This window comes from Neltuma alba, unplaced genomic scaffold (genome assembly GCF_004799145.2).
Source record: "Neltuma alba isolate B1F8T4 unplaced genomic scaffold, ASM479914v2 tig00011396_pilon, whole genome shotgun sequence".
Taxonomy (NCBI): Eukaryota; Viridiplantae; Streptophyta; class Magnoliopsida; order Fabales; family Fabaceae; genus Neltuma; species Neltuma alba.
The window spans coordinates 863,238-887,465 of record NW_021636085.1 but is presented as its reverse complement, the minus strand read 5'-3'; the positions used below and the strand labels follow the sequence as shown (position 1 = coordinate 887,465).

At 35.3% G+C, this 24,228-nt stretch overlaps 5 protein-coding genes across 8 annotated transcripts; 1 reads left to right on the top strand and 4 right to left on the bottom strand.

Moving 5' to 3' along the window:
- Positions 1 to 95: 95 nt before the first annotated feature.
- LOC114712714 (potassium transporter 7) lies at positions 96 to 8,590 on the top strand. Of its 2 annotated transcripts, none has more exons than XM_028897261.1 (10): positions 96 to 713; positions 1,671 to 1,899; positions 1,995 to 2,243; positions 3,169 to 3,219; positions 3,502 to 3,762; positions 5,531 to 5,583; positions 5,718 to 5,832; positions 5,943 to 6,197; positions 7,249 to 7,771; positions 8,056 to 8,590. In XM_028897261.1, the coding sequence occupies exons 1-10, from the start codon at positions 450 to 452 to the stop codon at positions 8,588 to 8,590; spliced, it is 2,535 nt and encodes an 844-aa protein (XP_028753094.1). In that variant the 5' UTR covers positions 96 to 449. The 2 variants fall into 2 exon arrangements, with proteins under 2 accessions (XP_028753094.1, XP_028753095.1); XM_028897262.1 differs by having other exon boundaries at positions 97 to 710.
- Positions 8,591 to 9,398: 808 nt separating this feature from the next.
- LOC114712719 (uncharacterized) lies at positions 9,399 to 12,124 on the bottom strand. 3 transcript variants are annotated; one of them, XR_003737269.1, is made up of 6 exons: positions 11,809 to 12,124; positions 11,659 to 11,712; positions 11,125 to 11,278; positions 10,141 to 10,204; positions 9,819 to 10,003; positions 9,399 to 9,730 (listed from the first exon to the last, which is right to left on the bottom strand). XR_003737269.1 is itself a non-coding variant. In XM_028897266.1 (5 exons), the coding sequence occupies exons 1-4, from the start codon at positions 12,079 to 12,081 to the stop codon at positions 10,185 to 10,187; spliced, it is 501 nt and encodes a 166-aa protein (XP_028753099.1). In that variant the 5' UTR covers positions 12,082 to 12,124; the 3' UTR covers positions 9,399 to 9,730; positions 10,141 to 10,184. The 3 variants fall into 3 exon arrangements, 2 of the variants coding, with proteins under 2 accessions (XP_028753099.1, XP_028753100.1); XM_028897266.1 differs by lacking the exon at positions 9,819 to 10,003; XM_028897267.1 differs by lacking the exon at positions 9,819 to 10,003 and having other exon boundaries at positions 10,161 to 10,204.
- A 2,301-nt stretch (positions 12,125 to 14,425) lies between these two features.
- Positions 14,426 to 17,415, bottom strand: LOC114712716 (uncharacterized). Its single transcript, XM_028897263.1, has 3 exons — positions 17,321 to 17,415; positions 16,005 to 16,118; positions 14,426 to 15,416 (listed from the first exon to the last, which is right to left on the bottom strand). The coding sequence occupies exons 1-3, from the start codon at positions 17,360 to 17,362 to the stop codon at positions 14,637 to 14,639; spliced, it is 936 nt and encodes a 311-aa protein (XP_028753096.1). The 5' UTR covers positions 17,363 to 17,415; the 3' UTR covers positions 14,426 to 14,636.
- A 46-nt stretch (positions 17,416 to 17,461) lies between these two features.
- Positions 17,462 to 20,470, bottom strand: LOC114712746 (uncharacterized). The gene is made up of 6 exons (XM_028897289.1): positions 20,275 to 20,470; positions 19,035 to 19,691; positions 18,338 to 18,944; positions 18,144 to 18,238; positions 17,934 to 18,017; positions 17,462 to 17,683 (listed from the first exon to the last, which is right to left on the bottom strand). Exons 1-6 carry the CDS (start codon positions 20,419 to 20,421, stop codon positions 17,462 to 17,464), a joined length of 1,812 nt encoding a protein of 603 aa, XP_028753122.1. The 5' UTR covers positions 20,422 to 20,470.
- Positions 20,471 to 21,335: 865 nt separating this feature from the next.
- Positions 21,336 to 23,926, bottom strand: LOC114712745 (probable disease resistance protein At4g27220). Its single transcript, XM_028897288.1, has 2 exons — positions 21,484 to 23,926; positions 21,336 to 21,400 (listed from the first exon to the last, which is right to left on the bottom strand). The coding sequence occupies exons 1-2, from the start codon at positions 23,924 to 23,926 to the stop codon at positions 21,336 to 21,338; spliced, it is 2,508 nt and encodes an 835-aa protein (XP_028753121.1).
- Between the last annotated feature and the right edge of the window lie 302 nt (positions 23,927 to 24,228).

The window sequence follows — 24,228 nt, the reverse complement described above, 5'->3', positions numbered from 1 at the left end:
CAGTTGCCACGCGAAAACGAAATTCACGCCTTACGACAAAGGCGCCAAATGGGTCCGTGCGTCGCACGCTGTGCCCACCTTGTTCGGATATTGTCCCACCCAGGTTCCCATCTTCGGTAGTTCGATCGATAAGCAGTTACCAAGCGAAGTTTAGTACTTTTTTCAGTTGGCTCGCAGGCGCGCGCTTTCGTTCACAAACACTGACCCACATGCCGTTTTTCATTTTCTTCTGATCCGCAGCTTCTACTGAATGCTGCCATACCACTATGGCAAATCCGGTCCCAGAAATTCAATCGCTTCTCTCTCCCACTATTCTTTTCTATGGCGAACCCTAAGGTTTCCCGTTTGATTTTTGCGTACCCGCATACGTACAGTAGCTAGTTTCGCAATTGCATCGTTTGTGTGCGATTGTAAATCTTGAACTTGAGCTCTGTCTGGGTTATCTGGCGATGGCTGAGGAGAGGGATGCTGAGAGAGGTGAAATCAGTGGTGGATTTTCGATGGACTCCACCGAATCCAGGTGGGTTTTCCAGGAGGACGAGGATGATTCGGAGATAGAGGAAGATGATGCAGATTCGCGGCATCAGTACGTGTTAGATTCGGAGGATGAGGAAAATGGCGAGCAAAGGCTAATTCGTACGGGCCCGCGAATCGACTCATTCGATGTTGAAGCTCTTGAGGTTCCTGGTGCCCAGAGAAATGACTATGAGGTGGTTTGGAGTTTTTCTGAATTGCTTTAGTTTCTTTCCTTTGATGGACTTGTCATAGTTTTCTTTCATTTTCCAGTGAGACTGAACCCTCATTAATACCCTTGGGCCAAAGCTGGGATTTTTTTTTTTTTAAATTTATAGTATTATTATCTAAGCATTTCGGGAAATGGGAAGGTGGTTAAGCTGCGAACCCTGTTTTTACGTGTTCATTTTCAGGAAATGGAGTGTTAATGTCCAGTGCAAAGAGTTTTCAGATACTATAACTAGTGTTCTGTTTGGGCCAAAAAAAATTCTGTTGACATGGAAAAGATATAAGAATTTAAATATACTTGTGTATCAAGGAAATTTTCTTTTTTTGAAAAAATTATTGATAATTTATGGAAAGAAAGACAACTACTTAGAGGGGAAGGGGATATATGATTTTGAAGGCATGTAATGCTACTGTTCTGCCTCTTTCTGGAGAATTATCGTGGAGACTTGATGTAGAAAGGTATTTCTTTGCGAAAGAAGGTAAGTGAAGCCAAGCACTGACCTTGTGGAAGTGGCCTATTAATTTTGACTTTGAGGTTAGGCAATCTAATGGGCATATGCTTCATTTTTGAGGAGTTATGATAATTGTTTGCATTTGAGCTGGAAATAAGTTTACGCTGCCCTGATACGGTATCTCTGATTTTCTGATTGCTAATGAGTTCTCGGAGCGCGTCATTTTTTTTTTCCTGGTTTCTATATCTAAAGCTTTCACTTTTCAGACTTTTGGGCCTGTTAAATTTGTCTGTTGCTTTCTTAGATTGCTGGAGTTCATATAGTGATATAAATTACTTTTTTTCTGTATATGGTTTGTGCTTGCCGTTCACCCTTTAAAAACCATTATTATCTCTTCGAAAGATGGTACATATGTAAACACAATCAAAACAATCCACGCATTGTCCCTTAGTACCTGTCATTTTCATTATGTTGCAGGATATCAGTGTGGGAAGGAGAATAGTATTAGCTTTTCAGACCCTTGGTGTTGTCTTTGGTGATGTTGGGACAAGTCCATTGTATACCTTCAGCGTTATGTTTAGAAAAGCACCTATAAATGAAAATGAAGACATTCTTGGAGCATTATCACTTGTTCTGTACACCTTATTCTTGATTCCTCTCGTGAAGTATGTCCTGGTTGTTTTGTGGGCCAATGATGATGGTGAAGGTTTGTTCAATCTTGTAAATTAATAGGTCAATGTTCCATCACTCTCTTCCTCTCGTGTTTTGTACTCAATCTTTCTTGTTTCTAAACCACTGCAGGTGGTACTTTTGCTTTGTACTCTTTAATCTGTCGTCATGCTAAGGTGAGTCTTTTGCCAAATCAGTTACCGTCTGATGCCCGCATATCAAGCTTTAGGCTGAAGGTTCCGTCCCCTGAGCTTGAAAGGTCTTTAAAAATCAAGGAAAGACTGGAGACTTCACTGACTCTAAAGAAGATTCTACTTGTGTTAGTGCTTGCTGGTACTTCTATGGTGATAGCTAATGGGGTTGTTACACCAGCTATGTCAGGTTATCAAATCATTTCAAACATTTCCAATATACTCTACTTTCTTTGGTCATAGTTTCTTTGGACTGATAGCAATAACATACCTGTAATTTTATCCAGTGAAATCGAAAGTGCCAAAAGGTCTGTATCAGGCCCTGAGGCAAAGGCTTTTGAAGGGGTCTTCACCACTTAATGATTTCAGGTGAGGCCCTTTCAGCCAGGTGGACACCTTTGGTATATTCCTGATGGAGGCAAGGCACTTGCCTCTATTGCCTTAGTGAAAATTCGGAGCCTTTCATTCTTCTCAAAATCCCTTTTATTTTGATGATAACACTCTGAAAACGCATATAATGGAATTATGAATTTATTTTATAAGCTGCGCTATCCCCATTGCGGCAATTGATCCTAAGTAGAGTCTTGCTTCAGTCTATCCAAACTTGATGATGCACATTAACTTCAGAGTCCTTTTTAATGCTCAGTCAAAAGGAAGCTTGGTCAGCTGGGGGTGGGGTTGGAGGGAATTTACAATAAATCTTAAAGGTGCTCACCCCAGCACCTGAGGACTGTGGGAACTAAAACAAGTTGGGATTGCAGGGGAGAATGGAGGTCTGGGCTATGATGATGCAAGATTATCTAACGTATCCCAAAGTTTAATCTGGTATTAGAATACTATAATACGATTCAATCAATAATCAATTTCAAGGATGGGCATGCTATACAGACTTGGAAGTAAGTACTTAAAAGTGTTAATGGAAAAGTGTTGCATTTTGATAATCATTCTCTTTGTATCAGTGTTAATAATCTAGTATTAGTATTCCAATTTTAGACTATCTCGGATAAGGTTTCTTTTCCTGTTTGTATTAATGGAAAATTGTTGCATTTTGATGACCGTTTTCTTTGTTTTCTAGACATAAATTTCTTACAGTATATACATAATTCTTTCTGCAGTACTTTCGTCTGTTGGAGGATTGAAAGTTGGGGTGGATGCGATTGAACATGGTATTGTGTTAACTTGTTTATCTAATCTCTCGCACTCATGATATCTGTTAGCATTTACTTTTAGTTTTCTGCATGCACAAATATATAATTTAGACTTTTTTCTCGTCTATATTCCTTCTTTGGAATAAACGTTGTTCTTTTCATTTATGAAGAACAGAAAACATTTTTTTTTTTGGGGACAGGATTTTTCATTGTGCATATTAATATTAATATTTATGCCCATCTGCAGGGGTCAAATTATGTAGCATTAATATTTTTCTTCTTTTCCCCATGATTATGCAGATGAAGTGGTGATGATTTCTGTGGCCTGCCTCATCGTTTTGTTCAGTGTACAGAAATATGGAACAAGTAAAGTGGGCCTTGCTGTAGGACCTGCTTTATTCATATGGTTTTGTTCCCTTGCGGGCATTGGGATGTACAATCTTCTCAAATATGATACCACTGTCTTGAGGGCATTTAATCCAATTCATATTTATTACTTCTTCAAGAGGAATTCTACTAAAGCATGGTATTCTCTTGGGGGTTGTCTTCTTTGTGCTACTGGTAATGCTATACTTTTTCTTTTGTCTTGCAATGGTATTACAGATTCTGACGCCACTGTTGGGATGATTGTGACTTTTATATCTGATGCCTTATGACATTGTTTGCTACAAATGTGTTGGATAAAATATTTTAAATGTGTTTCTTTGGGTGCTTTTTCAGAGTCAAAAGTGCTTTGGAGAAGCACCTCAGGGTATGCTATTCAAAGTTTTGATTAATATGTACTTCCTGGGGGGGACTTTGATCTCATTCTGAATATCTGAGTGTCTTACTATTATCCTTTTCAAATTTGAGACTATCCTTTTGATCAAAGTAATGAAGTTTTTTAGGCTTATTTCTTGTTTTGGATGAGACGAAGTTGTAGATGCATGGTTTTCTTTGACCGTTGAAGTAAATCTAGAAATTTGGGGGGAAAAAAAATCTGATGATGTTAGATGTATATGTGTATATATTGGGAGATTTTATATTTTTATGTCTAAGTTTACTGATAAGGCTTATTAAAGAAAAAAGTGGTTTGGTGGAATTCCATTGGTTAAATTTTCATTATACCTGATATGTGTTGCATGGTCTCTAATATATGATGTACTTCTTACCACTGTTAAGTACAATTTTCTTCCTGAGGCTTTTGCAGGTAAATATATGTCAGTGCTTTTTTCTTTTTTTCTTTTTTGGGTGACAAGAAGAATAGGATATTGCAGTAGCTGCTTACCTTGAATTAGTGCTGGGATTTAGGTGTTTTACAGTTGGAGTTTTGGGGTTCAAGATAATCAAAATTTTGCAGAATCATGGTTTTAGGAATTGGCTTTTCTTCAGTATGCACATGCCAGAACTTCTAAGCAGCAGCAAATTTAAAGCAACTAGAGTTAGAACCTTAGGGTAAAACAATAAGAAATTTAGTATTCCAATGGACAGGAGGGGAGCATTGTTCCAGCTTCAGGAATGTTGGACAGCAAGAAAGATGAAGTTAAGGGGGCTGTTATGTGGCTATGAACTTAGAAAACTGCATAAAAATCACTTTCAAAGATATAGTCAAAGGCCTACTATACTAAGGTTAATATATTTCCATATTTGAACTTTATTAAATTGCAATTCTGTCCTACACCTGAAAATTCCCACATACATAAATCATAGAAATGGTTTGAGACTTTGAGTAATCTGACATGTAAGGTTCTTCTTGGTTGACTCTATGTTCTGTTGACGATTGAGTGTGGTTAGCTCTCTGAATTCTGTATAATTTTGTGTTTAGTTATAAAGTTGGGCTGTAGGTATAATGCAAGTTCATTTTCTACAGTTTCTTGCTGTATCATTGTAAGGAGAATATGCATATAGTGAATTTGCCCTGTTTTTGAAGAAACTTGTTGCCCAAGTGTGTATCCAAAACTAAAGGGGATATTGGGTAGAAACCAAATCATGTTTTTAAAAGTAATTTTATGGTATACGAGATAAGTATATGAGAGGAATTTTGTCTTGAGTTTCGTGAAAGCACTTTTTTTAGGTGCTTTTACTTGATACTAAACACCTCCTTATGGTAAAGAATAATTTTTGGAACACATATATAATTATTTCTTTAATGCTTGGAGTATATTGGTGCAATTCTTCACAATTTTTACTGATCTTCGGTATGCTTATTTTGTTAACTCTCCTGCCAGCCACCCGAACTTAATGTTTTCCTATTATGCTGTGGTGAATGAATAGCATGGATTTAGCTATTGCTGAAGTATAGATAATCTCTTCAGTTCTTGTTTGACATTTTTACTGAATAATGCTGCAGGTTCTGAGGCCATGTTTGCAGATCTTTGCTATTTCTCTGTGCGATCAGTTCAGGTATAGAAGCAGCTAAACTAATGGCTTATTAAGCATATTAGAATTACAATTGCATGCCAGTGTTTTCATTTTCATTTCTTTTGCTTTTTCTTGTCAGCCAAATTATAAATGAAATTGATAGTGGCTGTTTGCAGCTTTCTTTTGTCTTTCTTGTTTTGCCATGCCTAGTATTGGGTTATTTGGGTCAAGCAGCATACCTTATGGAAAACCATGCTGATGCTGGTCGAGCCTTTTTTTCCTCTGTTCCAAGTACGTGTTGGTATCTATTCTTATCTGTAGTGGCACCTATTGTTCCATATCCTGGGTCATGTATGATTTACTCGATCTTCACTTAACACTGCTGTCTGTCTGCGCTGCAGGTGGTGTGTTCTGGCCTGTTTTTTTCATTGCTAATATTGCTGCACTAATTGCAAGCCGTGCTATGACAACAGCCACTTTTTCATGCATAAAGCAATCAACTGCACTTGGCTGTTTCCCTCGTCTTAAAATCATTCACACTTCGCGCAAATTTATGGGCCAGATCTATATCCCTGTCATAAACTGGTTTCTTTTGGCTGTTTCGCTAGTGTTTGTCTACTCTATATCCAATATTGACGAGATTGGGAATGCATATGGTATTGTGTTGTTTCAATTCCCATATTTTTATACTTTATTTCTGGGGACAAATTGTTACTTTTCACACATCATCTGTTGAGTTTTAACTGGATGATAATGAGGAAACCAGCATTGTAAAAGAAGCTTATGTTTATGCAATTATTAAGAATTTCAGGGGTAAAGAAAGGGAAGGGAAAGGAGTTGAAAATTTAATCACCATGTTCTTGGAGTTAGATTTGAATGAGGAGAATGGATGAAAAATGTTAGCTTTATAATCTAAATAAAATCAAATAAAATATTAACATTAAAATTTCACTTTCCTTCTCAATCCAAGCACACTCTTCCTCTGCTAGTTGAGAATAATACTTCTGGACCCTTTTTAAGAGATCTCAGCTGCATGAAAACCATCATTACCCTGCTTTTCAAGTGTTGTATGCTCAGAACAACCACATCCTGTATATTTTAATAATATAAATAGCTTTTGTATTTATTTCAGATATGGAATTCTTGAGGAGTGTTTGTTATCACTTTTATCCCATATATATGCGGACAAAAATTGCTGTTGAATTCCTGTAGAAGTTTTCATTTGAAAAGGGGGGAAGAAAAAGGAACACATATCTTAGGGCCATCTTATTGTCATCTCATATGATAAGGGACATGTTGCTTTTTACTGCCTCTCTTAGGTTAAGAATCCATAGTCTTTTTTGTTTTGTTTGGTCTTTTTTTTTTTTTTTTTTAAATGGAAAACTCCTTTACATGCGGACAAGGGTTTGGTTAGCCTCGTATTTTTTTAGCATCGATTGCTCTCTTTTTTGTCCTTTTTTTGGGAGAGTGTCTAGGTGTATACCATCTTGTTTCTCAGGCAAGTTTTCCCCCCCAATTGAATTAAAATGAGAATATAATTTCTCTCTGCTAGCCCAATGGGAGGATGGGAATTTAGCTGTCTTTAGTTTCTAGCCTTTGAAAATGCCTTACTGGTGGTGTAATAATAATGGTAATAGTAATAGAAATATGTAGATCTTCTAACTGTGCATGCTTCTCGTATTTAGCATATCCAATTTCTTTTTTCAGGCATTGCTGAGATCGGGGTGATGATGATGACAACTATTTTGGTAACCCTTGTTATGCTTCTTATATGGCAGATCCACATCATCATAGTTTTGAGTTTTGTGGTAGTGTTCTTGGGATTGGAATTGACTTTCTTTTCATCAGTTTTGTGGAGTGTGGGAGACGGAAGTTGGATAATATTGGTCTTTGGCATAATAATGTTTCTTATCATGTATATATGGAATTACGGGAGCAAGCTCAAGTATGAAACCGAAGTCAAGCAAAAGCTGTCAATGGATCTAATGCGAGAATTGGGTTGCAATCTTGGGACAATTCGAGCTCCTGGGATAGGTTTATTGTATAACGAGTTGGTTAAAGGAATTCCAGCAATTCTTGGTCATTTCCTGACTACACTTCCAGCAATACACTCCATGATTATATTTGTATGCATCAAATATGTTCCTGTTCCTGTGGTGCCTCAAAGTGAAAGGTTCCTTTTCCGGCGGGTCTGCCATAAAAGCTACCATATATTTCGTTGTATTGCCAGGTAGTTCTTTTATTTTTTATTTTGTGTTTTCTTTTGCTTCCTCTGGGTATCCAGGGTATGTAAATCTGCATTACATGAGATCAGTGGGGATTAAAAATACAGAACATGCTTAACATTAGAAAAATCATCTGCATTGGCAGAATGTTGTTATGTTAGTTTAAGAAACATTGCTCGCAATAGCTTTGCTTCAACTTATGCAAGGAATGATTTGTGGGACATCTAGTGAATGATTTCACATTATCATTATTTTCTATTTTGCATCTCAACTCTTTACATGTCAACAGATATGGTTATAAAGATGTTCGCAAAGAAAATCACCAGGCCTTTGAGCAGCTGCTAATAGAGAGCCTGGAGAAGTTCATACGTCGAGAGGCTCAAGAGCGATCACTGGAAAGTGATGGGGATGATGATTCAGATGCAGAGGAAGAGAATTCTGTTTCAAGAGTTCTCGTAGCTCCCAATGGGAGTGTCTACTCACTTGGTGTTCCTCTTTTGGCTGATTTCCAGGATACACACAACTCCATGGTAGATGCAAGCACATCAGATGAGGTTAACCTGGCATCGTCAAGCCCCCCAGTGTTTGATGCTGAGCAAAGTCTTGAAAGAGAGCTGTCTTTTATACGGAAAGCAAAAGAATCCGGGGTTGTTTATCTTCTGGGGCATGGGGATATAAGGGCAAGGAAGGATTCCTGGTTTATAAAGAAGCTGGTTATTAATTATTTTTATGCTTTCTTGAGAAAGAACTGCAGGAGGGGGATCACAACTTTAAGCGTACCCCACTCAAATCTGATGCAGGTTGGCATGACTTACATGGTTTGACAGCGTTGGTTTCGCTACCAAGATAAAACATGGAAGTGAGTGGTGCTTGGAATCATCTTCTTTTGGAGTGAACAGAATTGTTTATTTGATCATTCCTCATTGTTTGGATCCCCTAAGAGGCGCATATCTTCAGAGTTCATCTCAATTTTCCGTTTGTTACGTCGCGCTCTTGGATATATAGAAAGGGAATGGACTGAGAACAAAGAGAAATAGATATTTATTTTAAAAAAAAATGGTGGTGGCCGTGAAAGAACATTTTGGATGCATCAAATTCCACATATATTTGAAGACTGTCAAGAGAACAGCTATAGAATCTTTGTTTTTGTACAGTCGCAGCTAATTATGTACTCAATTTCATTCTTCCGTGGTTTTACTATGAGTTTGTGCAAGCCTTTCAATTGCTTCTTGTTCTAGCTTTGACTTTCTTCCAAGAGATAATGTACTGATTAGACCACAAATGAAATCATAGTTTCTTTGTAACATGATGCTTTGGGATTTTTTTTTTTTTTTGGATAGATACGGAAACCGAATGGGAAGAAGTTCGGAGTATTCAAAGTTATAAGGCGATAAAAGCATAGTGATCGGAAAGATTAAAATTTTGGACTTTGACATTAAATCTGAGGATTTCAATTTAATGAAGAATTTACAGGTTGAGTTTTTTTTTTTTTTGGGCAAAAGGTTCTTATTTGGGGGAAAAGTATACAACTTTTCTGTTTTTTTTTTTAAAAATAACTTAGAAACAGTTTTTCAATCATGATTTATAAAATATAAGATAACTATTTAAAAGAAATTTTGTCCCGATTTAATATAAGTGTAAACAAACAGTAAACTTGTCTGCAAATAGCAAAGTGATGACACTCTACAGGCAGCCTCATTTTCGTTCAAAGGCTTACAATAAGGCTTTATTTATTTTGTTATAAACAAATTATTAGGGTTTCCCGATATCAAATTATAAACTACAAGTAAATTTTATTTTGAGACACACAAATATGTATGTATGGGTGTATTGGACATTGTGGATGAAATAAATCTTCATAAGAAAATACTTTAATGTTGGATTCCAGTACAAAGGAGGCTCCTAAGCCTTGGAAGTAATGGAAAGGGACCGGGATCGAACTTCTGACATCATGCTCACTTCACCTGTAAGGATTGAGACCAGATGTGAGGGCATTAGCTCATTACCGAGAAGAGAATCAATGTAGTCGCGTAAAATACATCAACTAAGTACACTAGATATTCCCATCTATCATGCCAACTATATACAATCAACTTCACATTAACTGAGTCCTTTGAAAAATCTTGATGGATTGCTTATATTGAACACCAGCAATCAGCAAATTCTTCAAGATGCAGAGCGGCCAAGAACAGATCTCTTTATCAAATACCCCACCACAAGAAGCCTCACAGACTCGCCTGCTCATGAGTGAGTCTATAAAACATCAATAATCAACAATCCTTTTGAACTCTATACATATATCTAAGAGGGAAGCTATGTTTTGAAAAACAAAAATCATAAAACCTATAGAGATACATGTCAATTGATGAAACACCCTTGACTCCGGATGACCACCTTCTCTTTTATGGTATAACTCCTTCAGTCTCCATCTTCCGGACCTGCCATTGAACCCAGCAAGCTTCGTGTGAAGCAAATTTACTGTATACGCCATGGTAACATCTAAAATCTCATTTGAGAAGAATGATTTCAAAGGTGAATTTATAATGCAAAGGCACAACCATACTTTAAATAAGTAGGATTTTTCACAAACGAAATGCCCCTGAAAAAGGAAAAATTCAAGCAAGCCACAACACCATACTGACTTGCAGTTTTTCAGTAAATATGCAACTGAGTAGCACATAAGATGGACAGCAGCACAATCAGGGATCTGAATTGATAATACAATACCAAGTATTGCCAAAAAAAAAAAAAAAAAGCACCCAAGTTTCGAGAAATATGCAAGCAACTGGATATGAAGGCTACGCTGACCAAACAGCGAACAAAGAGGGATGTTTAGAAGTTTCAGAGACCCATACAGCAGTAGTTTGGTTTGGATTGACGAAGGTGGAATATTGAAGAGGAAGGCCTGAATGAAATTATTTTCTACATGAAAACATGTTAAATAACTTGAAATAAACCAAGGTTCTCTTTGTTGAAGCAGATTTTTTCCTCTCTTGTTCACACAACTTCATTTCATACACGGGTCAATGTTCACAGCAGTCAAGCAGATAGACAGAACCATTTTTGAGGGGCCACAGAGCATCTCAATATGTATTCTAGGCTTACTCAGGAATGGAAGTTCATGGATAGAAAGGTATAGGAAAGAGCTGTCTACTTTGCGGCTTTCCTTGATACATTGAAATTAAACTTATAAGTGCCAGGCTAATAGTATTATCATAAGCTTTATGATTCTATCTCGACATTCACATGAAATTTCATAAATCAAACATATTAGCACTGCATCAACTGTGGTGAAACGGTGAAAATTGTATGGAAACCGAATGGCACGATAAAAAAGCTGATGGTCTTGAATCTCTACCTTGAAGGCTAGACTTGAAGCCGCAGTTTGTTAAATGCTCTGCAAGTCCACCTCCTAATTTATTATGCCAATTTGATCCAGTTTTTGCTTCAGGTGCTGGCCAAACTGTTGCTATTTTTTCTGCCAGATTTACGCTAGCGGATGATACTTGGGGCTGTCCATTATTGAAAAAGAAAAAAGCATAGAACAGAGCCTTAGATAGCTGAAAATACAAGATTTACATGCTTATGTATTTTAAGAAGAAATATATCGTTAATAATCTATACCACATTTTCTCTCCTTAATCTTAGTCAGAAAAAGATAAGGTTGGAAAGATATTAACATGGATGTTAATTTCTACCTACCCCCGGACTCCAGGCTTATTAACATGAATCCGCAAGAACCATCCTTTTCACATCTAGTCTATATTTCCGTACAAAAAGTCAAAAAAAATGTCATGTAGTCACCAGAATGATGGATGCTCATGGAATTATATCACTACAACAACAAAAAATCCAATTTAAACCAAGCATTAAGTAAAGCCCGTAAACTTACTCGACTCTCCAGAAGCTTTTTCACACTATCTGCACATCCCTCGCACATCATACCCTAGCTCACAGGCGCAAAAAAAATATAAGGAGAAAGAGTAAACAAGAATTAAAAAAATAGAAAAATAAACTTCCAGAAAAAACGCACAGCCCATACCTCAACATTGAGAACAACAAATTCAGGTGAGAGGGACGAAAGTTCACCAGCCCGTCGGGAATCGTCATCTCTAGAAGCAGCAGAGGCAGAAACGCGTTGCAAACGACAGCGTTTAGGAATGGCCAGCGCAGAAAATCTCCTCGGCGAGAAGGCAGAGGAGGCAGAAGAAGGAACAAGAAAGGAAGAGGAGGAGACGAGAATGGTGTAGTTGGAAGGAAAGCATTTGAGTTGTATGGATGCGAAATGGTTCAGAGCTGAAATCGAAAGCGCCATAGGCGTAATGGCGTAATTAGCAATGGTGGATGGTTCTCTTTCTCGCTAGCTCTATGCAGCCGCAGAGAGTACAAATACAGATGAATTTTGGGATACGGATGCAATAAAAGATTTTGTTGGGCCAATTTAGATGAATTAAACGAAGCCCCTAAAAGTCTAAAACGGATTAGTCACTGATCAACTGGCGGAGGCAGTGATTTAATTAAGAGTCAATGTTGTACTGAACTGTACTAAGCAGACCCTAATCACAGTCACAGTTATAATAATATAATTTAATTAAACTATATAAAAATATTTATATATAATCCTTAAAAAAATAATACTTAAATAAATTAAAGAAGATATTAATTTAAGGTTAATCTCTATAAAGCACATGATAAAACAAAATAGACAAAATATTATAAATCCAACTTACTAGTACTTCTTTTTATTCTTATTATAATGAGTAAAATAAATGGACCATCTTTCTATTTTACTTAAATTATAGAAACCTTTTTTTTATTTTAAATATATATAAATCTCTTTTAAAATTAAAATATATGTTACACAAACCTCTTTTATATTTTTGAAATTTTATTTCTATTCATCCGTCTGTCAGTTGATCATTTAGTTTGATTTTCACACTTTTATTTTGATCAAAATATCTCTCTTTAAAATAAATGCCATTTAAACATTCATGTCTATAAAAAAATAATTTTTGATACAACAAAAATAATTATAATACATATATTTTAAAAAATTTTAATATGTTATAAAATTGATTAATTTTGATCATATTATAGAGTTATATAATTTTAATTCTTCATGAAATATTGAAACTTAAGATTTTTTTTCAAATGGCTAGAAAATATTTTAAATTATTATTTTTTATCATATAATAAATTATGTGAGTTTGAAAAATTATTTCAATTTATAATTTAATTTTTTTTAAAAATTTGTTCCAAACATTTATAAGTTATTTAATTTGATTGATTATATATTTATCTAAAGAACTAATCAAATTTCTATTCAATTTTTTTATGTTTACATTAACTAAATTACTTAATTTTCTGAGTCAATATGATAAAAATATTAAACAAAAAAAATTTGTAAAAATAAAAAATTAAATTAAGGTAAATAAAGGAAAAAATCTTAAATTTTTTAAAATATTTTTGTAGTCAAAATTTAGGAATTTAGTATTATGAAGGATAAATTAGTAAAAAAAAGTATTTCAATATAAATTTTAATTAAAAAATCTTTTTAGAATGTTCTTAATGAAATTAACAGTTTGAATTTAAATGCATGTTTTCAAAATAGAAGGAAAGTCCTTATAATTAAGACGAAATGTAAGGACGGTTAGAAAATTTTACTTTATTGCAATACATCTATTACGAGTAATTTTTTGATCCTAAATAGAAGTTACTGATTAACTCATTAATTATTATTCTTTTTTCATTTTATCCTTATTATTGATTGGGGTTTAGTTTTTTCTAAATAAGCTCTTCGAACATTGTCTTTCATCTAAATAGGGGTCAATTTAGAAAAATTATTAATTTAGGACTTCAAACATTGTCTTTCATTTAAATAGGAGTCAACTTAGAAAAATTATTAATTTAAAATAAATTTGATGAATTAACTATCATTCTTTAGAAATGCCTCATAATAAGGATTAAAGATAAGGATTAAAGAGAACTTTTTTCTAATTCTTCACTCAAAACGACATCATTTCAAGATTAGTAAAAATCTAATTTAGCCAATTGGTCCAAAATTCTTGATTGAATTGACTAGGAAAGTGATTCACCAATTACATTGATGCTATCCAAGTTAGATTTTAATATCATAAATTAAAGTATTAAACAAAACATTGCATCCATGAATAAGAGCCAGTGTGTCTCTCTAGAAAGCAGGTGGTATATATATTCATTGGTGTAATGTGTGGGATTTGCATTAAATGTTAACTTTTTAATCTAAAATATTACTGGGACAAATATCTGCGGTGCACGTATTATATCACATGGAGAAAGAGGTTCTTCTAAACTCCAATCCCGACCACTATAGTCTCTCTCTGCCCAAATCTACAAGCTGAACTAAAGTTATTTGCTGACATTTATGACTACAATCAAATAATGAAGGTCCTCTTTATGTTTCTACGATTTTTTATTCTTCGAAAATTCACCTCCTGATTTAATGAAGAAAATGTAACAATTTGCTGCAAATGAAGAAGTCTCTTATGTAAAGATAGAAAATATCTCCTTGTTGCACGGTAAAGCTTAATAGGTGATTTTTCCCTCCAAAACATTACAATGGAGAAATAATGTAAATACTTTGCTGTGAATGATATCACCCAATACAGTACTCCAAAACATCAATAACAAATTAGGTTCTCAAACTTCAAACAATTTAAGTTCCAGTCAACTGATACTTATTACTGCAATAAGCCTGGGAACTACTTCCATATAAATGAACAAGTCTTTATCAAGTACTAAACCAACCCATACCTTGAACTAAGTCAAAATCCTCGGAATGCATATGACAACCTGAATGGTAATTTGGCTACACATGACAATATCCGACTATTAGAGCTTCTGTTGAAGAAGGATTCCCAACAAAAGTGCAGTTTTCCTCAATTCAGCCACACAAGAAGGCCATTGATTTTCCACCTTTTTTAGTTCTTGGCTTGCTTTTGTTTGTCCATCCACCACATAGGACTTGTCTTTCTTCACAGCCTCGTACTCTTCCATGAACCCTATGGTGTCCAAGACACATTCGTTCTTTTGCTTGTGAAGGGATGTCAGTTTGATTTCACAGTCTTGAAATTTTTTTTCTTTGCTTTTTAATTCAGCCTGCAATCTGGTGATCTGCTCCTTCAGTTCAATCATATAATCCTCAGCATTACGAATTTCAGACACAATCGTAGTAGCTGCGTCCATCCTTTGAGAATGTTCTTCACCAATCTGCTTCTCTTTTTCTTGAAGCTTGGTGAATAAGTCAAGGTTATCAGAAGCTCGCTTGAAGGATGAGAGAAATCTTTGGATTTCTTGATGAAGAAAGTCTATTTTGCCTCTAATAAGGCTGTGAGAGAAAGGTTCTTCTTCAGAAAAATGGGTGGACAAGAAGTCGAGTGCATTCTCTAGGCGATTAGTTTGTTCTTTAGAGTTAATTATCTGATGGAGATCCATTTTCAATGAGGATTCTATGTCAGCAAAGGCCTTAGCCACCTTGTCGTCTTCAAGAGCAGCAATTTTAGAAATACAAGGCAGGCCAACTTCCAAGTCAGAGCCATCCTTCATTATTTGAAGTAATCTAATAAGATCATCATCAATGGAGGTCTCTCTTTGATTAGCCATAATTTGACCCTGAAGCAAATGAAGTGAAGCATTAATGTGCAAAGTATTGTATAATGAATACACGCGGGTATTAGTTGATTACCAAATTGTACTATCCTAGCATTAGTATATGCCAGTTTTAGACTAAAATTAGATCCCAAAACTGATGCAATACAGTGAAGGTTTACTTGTGAAGATTGATCAGTAACAACAGAGCTCCCTGATTTCATTTCCATGTGAGTAGTTGAAGTTTCTATTTGAGGATTTTTGGGAGAAGAGATGGAAGAGATCTAAGAGTAGAAATAGAAAAATTAATCTGAATGGAAATCAATAATGTATCAATAGTGCAAATATATTAAAAACCAATTATTTACTCCTGAAGAGGTCATCCTAGTAACAGATGGTGAAATTATCAATGCCATTTCATTTGATATTTCTTTGGAAGAACATTCATTGGGGGGTTCTTCAACCCTTTAAGGAGCTTCATTGGAACTGCTACTTTGTCTAAGTGCTTGTTGATCACCCATCGATTCCTTTCCACATAACTCCTAAGCAAAGGAATGAATAAAGAACAAGACATGAAGTTAAAGCTAAAATTATTGAATTCAGCAAGCTTACCTCAGAAGTATCTGATGTATGAGGTTTTTCGATTTTTGGTTTTGAATAAGTTGAAGGACTTGCTTTGTCATATTTCTCTAAAGAAGGACCTTCTCTAAAAATTGCCTTTAGATTCTGCAAACACCAAATTATCCTAAATGAACAACAATATGAAAAAAGCTGCTGAAAGTTATGTCTTCTTATCATAAATTCAGCCTATACCAGGAAGCACAATATTCTGACGGGTGGAGACTCATATTCCGAAGGAATGGAAAATGTTGTTGACTCATCTAATTTAGAACCTTGGTGAACACTTAGCTCCATTGTTTCTCTAGCAATCTATTACATAGTGCAGATTAGTAAACTAGATTGCTGTTACTTTAGTGTCATCTCTTTGTTTGCTTTTACCTGCTAGATTTTGTTCTCCCTTAGGATCTACATGCAAGTCACATTCTTGAAAAAAATAACAGTCTCTTCTATAAATCAACTATAAAAAATATTGACTATTAATCAATAATTACTGTCTTTTAATTTTATCCTTTTGCAATTTTCTATGTAAGAGGTTGCATATGAGAAGGATGAGTGCTTTTGAAGATGTGCATATTTAATAAATATAAATTGCAATTTTTTTCCTTTTACAATTTGTTGGTATCTTAAATCACTTTTAATAAGTCTAATGTTAGTGTCAACTTTAATATCCAAGTCTTGCAGTAGGCTCTTACTAACTCTTGTCTACAGGACAAAATCATTACTATTATAAGACATTTCCATTTCCAAAATGCTACATAATGGAAATAAAACTCAGTATGTGTGTGTGTATATATATATATAAATGAATGTATTAATTGAAGAGTAATCCTTACCATGTCTGAATCAGGTAGTGGAGTTGTAGAGAGTTTTCTTTCAACAATTTCATTTGCTGATGTATTGGTACTCTACGTAGCACATAAAATATGAACGAGTTACTTAAAAAGGTTTAAATAATTGAGGAGCATTCCACATGATATATTAATTTTAAGAGAAACTATTTGACGGTCTGAATCCCTGTTATTAATAGCCACCATAAATCTTAGCACACAAAATAAGCCAACGTGTTAATTTATGCTATACAAATGAATAAGACAATGAGATAAGAGAGAAATCCTTAGCATCTGCTTAGTTACAGAAAGGTATAATATATGCACATTTGCAAAATTTTGGTGAACCATTATTCTGTAGGGGCATTGTTGAGTCTTTTCCAACATATTCTGGTGACCTCTCTTCTTCAATCTAAACAATAATAGAAACTATATAGTAGTTTACTATCGTGTCAACTTTGATCCCTATTAGAGGCTTACCTGTGCAGATTGATCAGTAGCAGCAGAGCTCCCTGATCCCATTTCCACATGAGTAGTTGAAGTTGCTATTTGAAGCTTTTTGGGAGAAGATATTGAAGAGATCTAAGAGCATAGAAATAGAAAAATTAATGTGAATGAATATCAATAATGTATCAATAATGCAAATATATTACAAAGCCAAATATTTACCAATGGAGAAGTCATTCCAGCAACAGATAATGGAATTGTCAACGCCATTTCGTTTGATGTTTCTTTGGAAGAATTTTCATTGGCAGGTTCTTCAACTCTTTGAGGAGTTTCATTAGAGCCTCTACTTTCTCTAAGTGCCAGTTGATCACCCATTAATTCCTTTCCACATAACTCCTAAGCAAAGGAATGAATAAGCAGCAAGACATCTATTTAAAGCAAAAACGACATAAAAATATAAAAAGAGATAAATTGAGTTGAATTGTCCGATAAACTTTGCATATCTTGGCCCACAAAGAAGAAAAACGATTCTAGATTTATTAACATTCTGCTGGAATTTGGGACAGAGGAAGAAGACGACAAGTGAGAAAAAAATTTGTTAGCTCCTTTGAAGTTTGTTGATTATAGAAAAGTATAATGCATGTACATCGGCTTGATCTTGGGTACTACTGTTCTGTTCTGATATTGTCTTGTCTCTCTCACGAGCTTCCTCTGATTCTTGTCGTTGCCTCTAAGAAATGATAATAAAGAAATTAATGAGTTGAAGTCATCAAGAAAGATAGTAATTTTAGCCCACAAAATAAGAAGGCCAGGGAAATTATTGAATTTCCACCAAAATTAGAAGTCTAGCACTAACCTCTTCAGCCCAGCCAAGAATAATAGGGCAGTAGTCGTTATCATCTATGAAGCTCATATTTTCTTGTGGTAACGGATAATTGAGATAATCAAATACTGCGCAAGCAAAACCATAATTTCCTTATTATTAATATGAGAAGAAATAATACATAGCACTTAGCAATTGTGATTAACTACGTATATGTGAATACTTACTATCAGAGGAGCTGACATTAGTAGCTAAACGGATATTGTTACAATCACGCACAAGACGGATTTTCACGGTTTGGAAGTCAATTCCTTGATAGATAGTATGAAGACTTGGAAGATTTGCCAGTCTTATTCCAAGTAGATTTGGAAGCACATCCTTCATGATCAACTCTTGTGGCGCACCCTGCTTCCATTCAAATACTTGCACAAGCTCAGGAGCATCTTCTATGTGCAACATCAAGAGACTTGGAAGTGTAGCACACATGGAGATAGAGAATAGGCATTTTAACCTCTTGCAGTGCATCACTGCAATTTGGAATAGCTTTGGGAAACATGGTTGACGCAGATCCAAAGGATGTTGCTGATTCTCTTCATCATCCTCAATTATGCTCACCAGCTCTTGGCAGTCTGATATGAATAGCCTTCTCAATTCTGGTATGCTTCTTGTGGTAGATGCAGACAGTATGAACCTTAACTGTTTGCATCCTACAAATGTTAGCCAGGAAAGGTTTTGAAAGCTCAAAGAATTTTTAGGTCCCCTGCATATATCCCTTAAATCAGGCATCTCTTGCAAGTTGGAAAGATGCTTACCTTTCCCCTTGAAAGATAATGCCTATGAGTATACAATTAAGATACGTTAGTATTAAAAACCTCTTCAGTTGATCAATTATAAACTAGAGAAACAAACTGGAAAGAGGTTTACCTTTTTCCTTGAGAGACATTCTTGTTTTTTGTGTCCACCAACAAAGAAATCTATCAAAGTTTGGGGAAGCTGTAGACATCCTTCAAAACTAATGTATTCTAGATGTAATGCCTCCACGTAATAGTTTCCTACGCAAATACTAACCATATTTGGGACATCTTCAAGGCCTATTTTTTCTAAGGCTGGGAGATTAAGTTTACCCTGGACATTATGATTCTCATCAGCATGACATTCTCCAAACACATATTTCATCTCTCCTGCCTCCTCGATGCTCACAGATTTCAAGTCCTTGAAGTCTTTTGAATAAGAAGCTGGGAATACATATTCCAAATTGTTACAGCGGCAGACATAAACTTCCTGTAATTTGGGAAAGATAGAGTGAACATTCACATGACCAAGTCTGGTAGGCCCATCGTCGGTTATTATATGCTCCAGTTTATTACAGCGCCGAACTTCCAATGTTTCCAGCAATTTCAATGATGAGGCAATGGATATGGTAAAGAGTGATGTTAGCTCAGAAAATCCAGTTATCTCAATCTTTCTCAAATTGGATTGATATAGCGGTGATGATAGATATCCATGAGCTGTACTTGGCACATGCTTTGCTGTTGAGGCCTTGCTTAAATTCAAACATGTGAATTCTTTTCTTCCTTGTTCCTGATAAACACATATGATTCTCCTTCAATAAACTAAGAGCGTTTTCATATGTTATTATATTTAAAAAAAATAGAAAGTACCTTATTTTGTTCTATATACAGAGCTTGCATAGAAAAAGAAGAATTCAAGAGAAATTTTATTTAACTTTTCTGATAATTTATATATCCATAAATATTTTTAACTTCCCCCTAATTTTTCTCATATTGTAAACAAAAGAAATGCTAGGTTTAAATATAAAATAAATCCAAACTGAAATTTCCATCTCTCGCTTTTTATTCTTTGCTATTTAAACAATTACCTGGAGGCTATAATTATATATTTTATTCTGAATGTAAATTTTCAGCATCCTAAATACTTTAGCTGATGAAAAAGTGAAATAATGAGGCAAGAGTTAACAATCTAAATGTCTTAAAAAGTAAACTGCGAGTAACACAAGACATATTTTTAGACGAGTCATCAGAATTAATAATATGTGTGTCAACACACCCACAAAAAATTATGACAAGCAGAAATCTTCACAAAATAATAAATTTTATCTATTTCGATTTTATAAACTAAAAAAACTAGCTGGAAAGAAGTTTACCTTTCCCTTCAAGAGATCTTCACTTTTTTGCACATCAACAGATAGATCTGTAACATTATTTCTGAGAAGCTGTGGACAGTTTTCCAACCGTATATTTTGTAGAGATAATGCCTTCACAGAATAGTTTCTGGTGCAAATACTAACCATATTTGGTACATCACAAAGCCATAGTATCTTTAGATCTGGAAAATTCAGTTCGATATGAACATTATTACGCCTCTGATTCGAATGACACTTTCCAAACACATATTTCAACTTTTCAGCATTGAAGACTCTGACTTTCTTTAGGTTGGAAAAGATATAACGATCATTCATATGACTGTAAACATGCCCCTCATCTGTTACTATATGCTCCAGTTTACCACAGTTTCTGATTATCAATTCTTCCAACAATTTCAACGATGAGGCAATCGATAGGGTAAGAAGTGACTTCAACTCAGAAAATCCCGCTAGTCTCATCTTCCTCAAATTCTTATATGGATATAATGGAGACGTAAGAAGTCCACTAGCTCTACCAAGATGTTTCTCCTTTGATGCCTAAATTACATTCAAGTATTTGTCAATATGTTATTACATTACAAAATTACAATCATAGCAAGAAAAACAAATGAGAGATAAGTACCTGAGTATGGTCTAGTTGATTGGCCTTGGAAACAGATGGTTCATTAATAGTTAAGGCACTGGCATTTGCAGATAAACAACATAGAGGGCCCCATGATTTCTGCACCTGGGAAGTTTGTGGAGGATAACATTCTGGATATATGTTCATGAATTTTGGTACGTTTGCAATGTCTATTTCTTGAAGTGAGGGGAGTATGATTTCCTTTTTCATTCGACCCATTCCTCCCTCCTCTAAACATTGCCAAAATATATATTTTGGCTCATTACAACCATGGATTGTCGCACTTTCTAGCTCTTTGCATGGAAAAATCGGCAATATAAATTCCAATTCATGACATTCTTCAACGTTGAGAAACTTCAATTTCGGGAACAATGAGTGATGGTTCTTTTTATTAGGATCTTGATGATCATCCACTTTCTGCTCTGCTGATCTCTCATCGTCACTTACAAGGCATTTCAGCTTTGAGCATCCCCTTATGTGCAACTTCTCCAATTGCTTTAGACTCTGAGCTGTGGACAGATGAAAAAGACATGTCATCGAACATACCTCTAACTCTATAGACTTAAGATTACTTAGCTCTAGTTTGCCGTTGAATAATGTGCCATCTAGTTCAGCACAAGAACTTAAGTATAGCTTCTCTAGTTGCTTGAGAAAGTTGCTAGGAGAATCACCATGACATAATTCCCTCACACGCATATCATGAAGTCGCAGCTCAACTAAATTGGAAAATATGGTTGCATCATATTGAATTCCACTCATATTGATGAGGCATTGTATTGCGGGCCAAGATTTCAAAGAAAGCCTAACTAAGCCATTCATGCCTTCATCTTTATTAGGATGAACCATATCAGGAACAAGATTTGTCCATCTTGTTTCATTACATTCTGTTAACTCGAGAATCTCTGCCCTTGCTGTCAGAGATTTGATTGTGCTTTCAGACAAGATTCCTTGTAACTTGGTTGAATTGAAATATTTTTTTGTCGAAGCATCCAGTTGAAAAGAACGCTTGTAGAAGTAGATGCCTTCTATATGATATAGCTCAAACTCTTGGTGAAGATCTATAATTTTAGAAGGCTTTGCATTATTTTTAAGAGTGTCATCATTTGAGACATAATACAATGCTTCAAGTTTTGAGCATCTCCCAATCACTTCAAATGGATTATTCCTTTCAATTGAACAACGTACCAAGCCCAGCAACTTCAATTTCTCTAGTAGGCTAATATCATTTGGCAGTTCAATAATGGAACAATCAGTCAATTCAAGAGTGATGAGTTTCTTTAGCTTTTGCAAAATAGATATATCACCCAACTCCCAATTTGTTAGGGACAGTGTTTGGATATTTTCAAGTGAATGAATTGATTTTGGTAGTGACAGGGCCACTGTTCTCTGAAACTTGGAACACAAAAGCAAAACTCTAAGTCCCTTCATACCTCCAAAGAATGCCTTAGGAACTTCTAAAGAACGACTAGCATTTACCCATACTAAAAGAACCTCAAGATTGTTGCCCCCAAAAAAATCAGAAAAGTCATCTATCATCCAAGATGAGTATTTTACATTCTCCTTCAATTTACTCTTAGAATCTATCATTACTTGAATCTTTTCATCTCCTATCTGATGGGCCATATCACGAATCACATCATGCATCTTTACACATCCTTGTCTAGCAGTCAACAATAAAGCAGAACGTACAAGTGTGGTTTTGATCGAAAGCACCTGACTTCTAGCTGTGTAGTAGCTGTCAACATTTTCACAAAGCCCAAAACCTATAGCAATTCTGCTCAAAAGCTCTAAAGGTATTTCATAAGCTCTTGGGAATAAAGAACATAGCAGGATGAGATCTTGGGCTCCTATATCTAGGCACTTGAAGCTTATTTTCAAAGAATTATAAAACTTTTTCTCTTCTTCATCAGTATTCTCATGCCTTAAGGATGAAGCTTTTTTTGTTACCACAAAAGCATCCTCCCATTCATTTGGATCCCAGTTTCTGTATGTTCTTGCTAATGCTACCACTATGACTGGTAAGTTTCCACACTCGTTCACAACTTTTGATGCCAACAACTTCAATTTATTAGGGCAATCCTTCCCACTTTCATGAGCATGATGTAGGAAAAGATCCACAGCATCTTCCTCAGGTAAGACCCCCAGTTTAATGGTCTCTTGGCAGCTCATTCTTCTACAAATTGTCTCATAACGTGTGGTTAGCAAAACACAACACCGGCCTTGGGTATGGATGCCACCGTAAATCCCTATGTTCTTCAGTTTGAGCTCTTCCCAGACATCATCAAGTATTATGAGTACATTTCCAATGTTAGTAATTCTTATCCATATTTGTTCTGTTAAATCCTTGCCATTCTCTAACGTCAGTTCCAATTTCTTTGCAATTTCATCTTGACTTTTCTTTTCATCAATAGGGTTGGGCACTTCAATAAAGATAACTTTGTCAAATGTCTTTGAATTTTCAAGTTCCTTCCCAACTTCCTTTGCCATTGTGGTCTTCCCGGATCCTCCCATTGCTTGCAATCCAATCCTATAATTATTGTCATCTTTCAGCTTCTCCCTAAGTTGTTCGTAGACTGAGTTTCTACTCTTAAAATGCATAAACTCTTGTGAACAGAATTCCATGCCTGGACGTTCCGCTGTGTGTGCAACTTGTGAGAAGTTCCCAGCTTTCTCCGTTATTGTTGGAATCTCTTGCATGATGCGCTCTAATTTCTTTGCCAGTGAATACTGTGAAAACCAATCAGTACAGAAACCAAACCATTTCTTTGGCCTTGTTTCTTGCTGAATAATGTTGTTGGCTTTTTTAACCCAGTACTTAACTGTCGGGTCAATTTGAGTCTCATTTCTTCTTTTGGCTTCTTCTATCTTCATGTCCACACTCTCCACTGCAGCTAACAATTCTTTTTTCCTCTCTTCAAAGTCAGCTGCATAACTCTTGTAACAACACAAATATGGAAGTTCCTTCATTACTTTATCTACCAATACCTCGGTACATTTTGTTGCAGCAGCACTACCAGCCATCTCCGCCATCTATCATGCATAATGAGATTATACAATTTCAAAAACAACAAGATCATAATGTGATACCTAAGGCACACACCTACTATTATCCAAGATTTCAATAGCATAAAAACAAATCATAATATTCAAAATCTTAGTATTCATATAGTGCGCAAAATTTCGCAGCCTCGTTATTTTGAATGAAGCATTCCATTGTAGATATGACAGGGAAGTTAAGCTCACAATCCATTACACACACAGACAAAGTGTTATGAATCTCGAATCTCACAAGAAAAATTGTATTCTTCTAACAAGTTAATATTTTAAAATAC

Coding starts and splice junctions, on each gene's coding strand:
- LOC114712714 (XM_028897261.1), top strand. CDS start 450: ATGGCTGAGGAGAGGGATGCTGAGAGAGGTGAAATCAGTGGTGGATTT. Junction 2,244..3,168: donor TGTTACACCAGCTATGTCAG/GTTATCAAATCA, acceptor TTCTTTCTGCAG/TACTTTCGTCTGTTGGAGGA. Junction 3,763..5,530: donor TTGTCTTCTTTGTGCTACTG/GTAATGCTATAC, acceptor ATAATGCTGCAG/GTTCTGAGGCCATGTTTGCA.
- LOC114712719 (XM_028897266.1), bottom strand. CDS start 12,081: ATGGCGCTTTCGATTTCAGCTCTGAACCATTTCGCATCCATACAACTC. Junction 11,713..11,808: donor TTGTTGTTCTCAATGTTGAG/GTATGGGCTGTG, acceptor CCTGTGAGCTAG/GGTATGATGTGCGAGGGATG. Junction 11,279..11,658: donor AAAAGCTTCTGGAGAGTCGA/GTAAGTTTACGG, acceptor AATAATGGACAG/CCCCAAGTATCATCCGCTAG.
- LOC114712716 (XM_028897263.1), bottom strand. CDS start 17,362: ATGGGATCAGGGAGCTCTGCTGCTACTGATCAATCTGCACAG. Junction 16,119..17,320: donor CTACTGATCAATCTGCACAG/GTAAGCCTCTAA, acceptor TGGTGTTTGCAG/AATCTAAAGGCAATTTTTAG. Junction 15,417..16,004: donor ATACATCAGATACTTCTGAG/GTAAGCTTGCTG, acceptor CATTTGCTTCAG/GGTCAAATTATGGCTAATCA.
- LOC114712746 (XM_028897289.1), bottom strand. CDS start 20,421: ATGGTTAGTATTTGCACCAGAAACTATTCTGTGAAGGCATTATCTCTA. Junction 18,945..19,034: donor AATGTCTCTCAAGGAAAAAG/GTAAACCTCTTT, acceptor GTATACTCATAG/GCATTATCTTTCAAGGGGAA. Junction 17,684..17,933: donor GTACCCAAGATCAAGCCGAT/GTACATGCATTA, acceptor TCCTTTGCTTAG/GAGTTATGTGGAAAGGAATT.
- LOC114712745 (XM_028897288.1), bottom strand. CDS start 23,926: ATGGCGGAGATGGCTGGTAGTGCTGCTGCAACAAAATGTACCGAGGTA. Junction 21,401..21,483: donor AGATGGCACATTATTCAACG/GCAAACTAGAGC, acceptor TCCACAGCTCAG/AGTCTAAAGCAATTGGAGAA.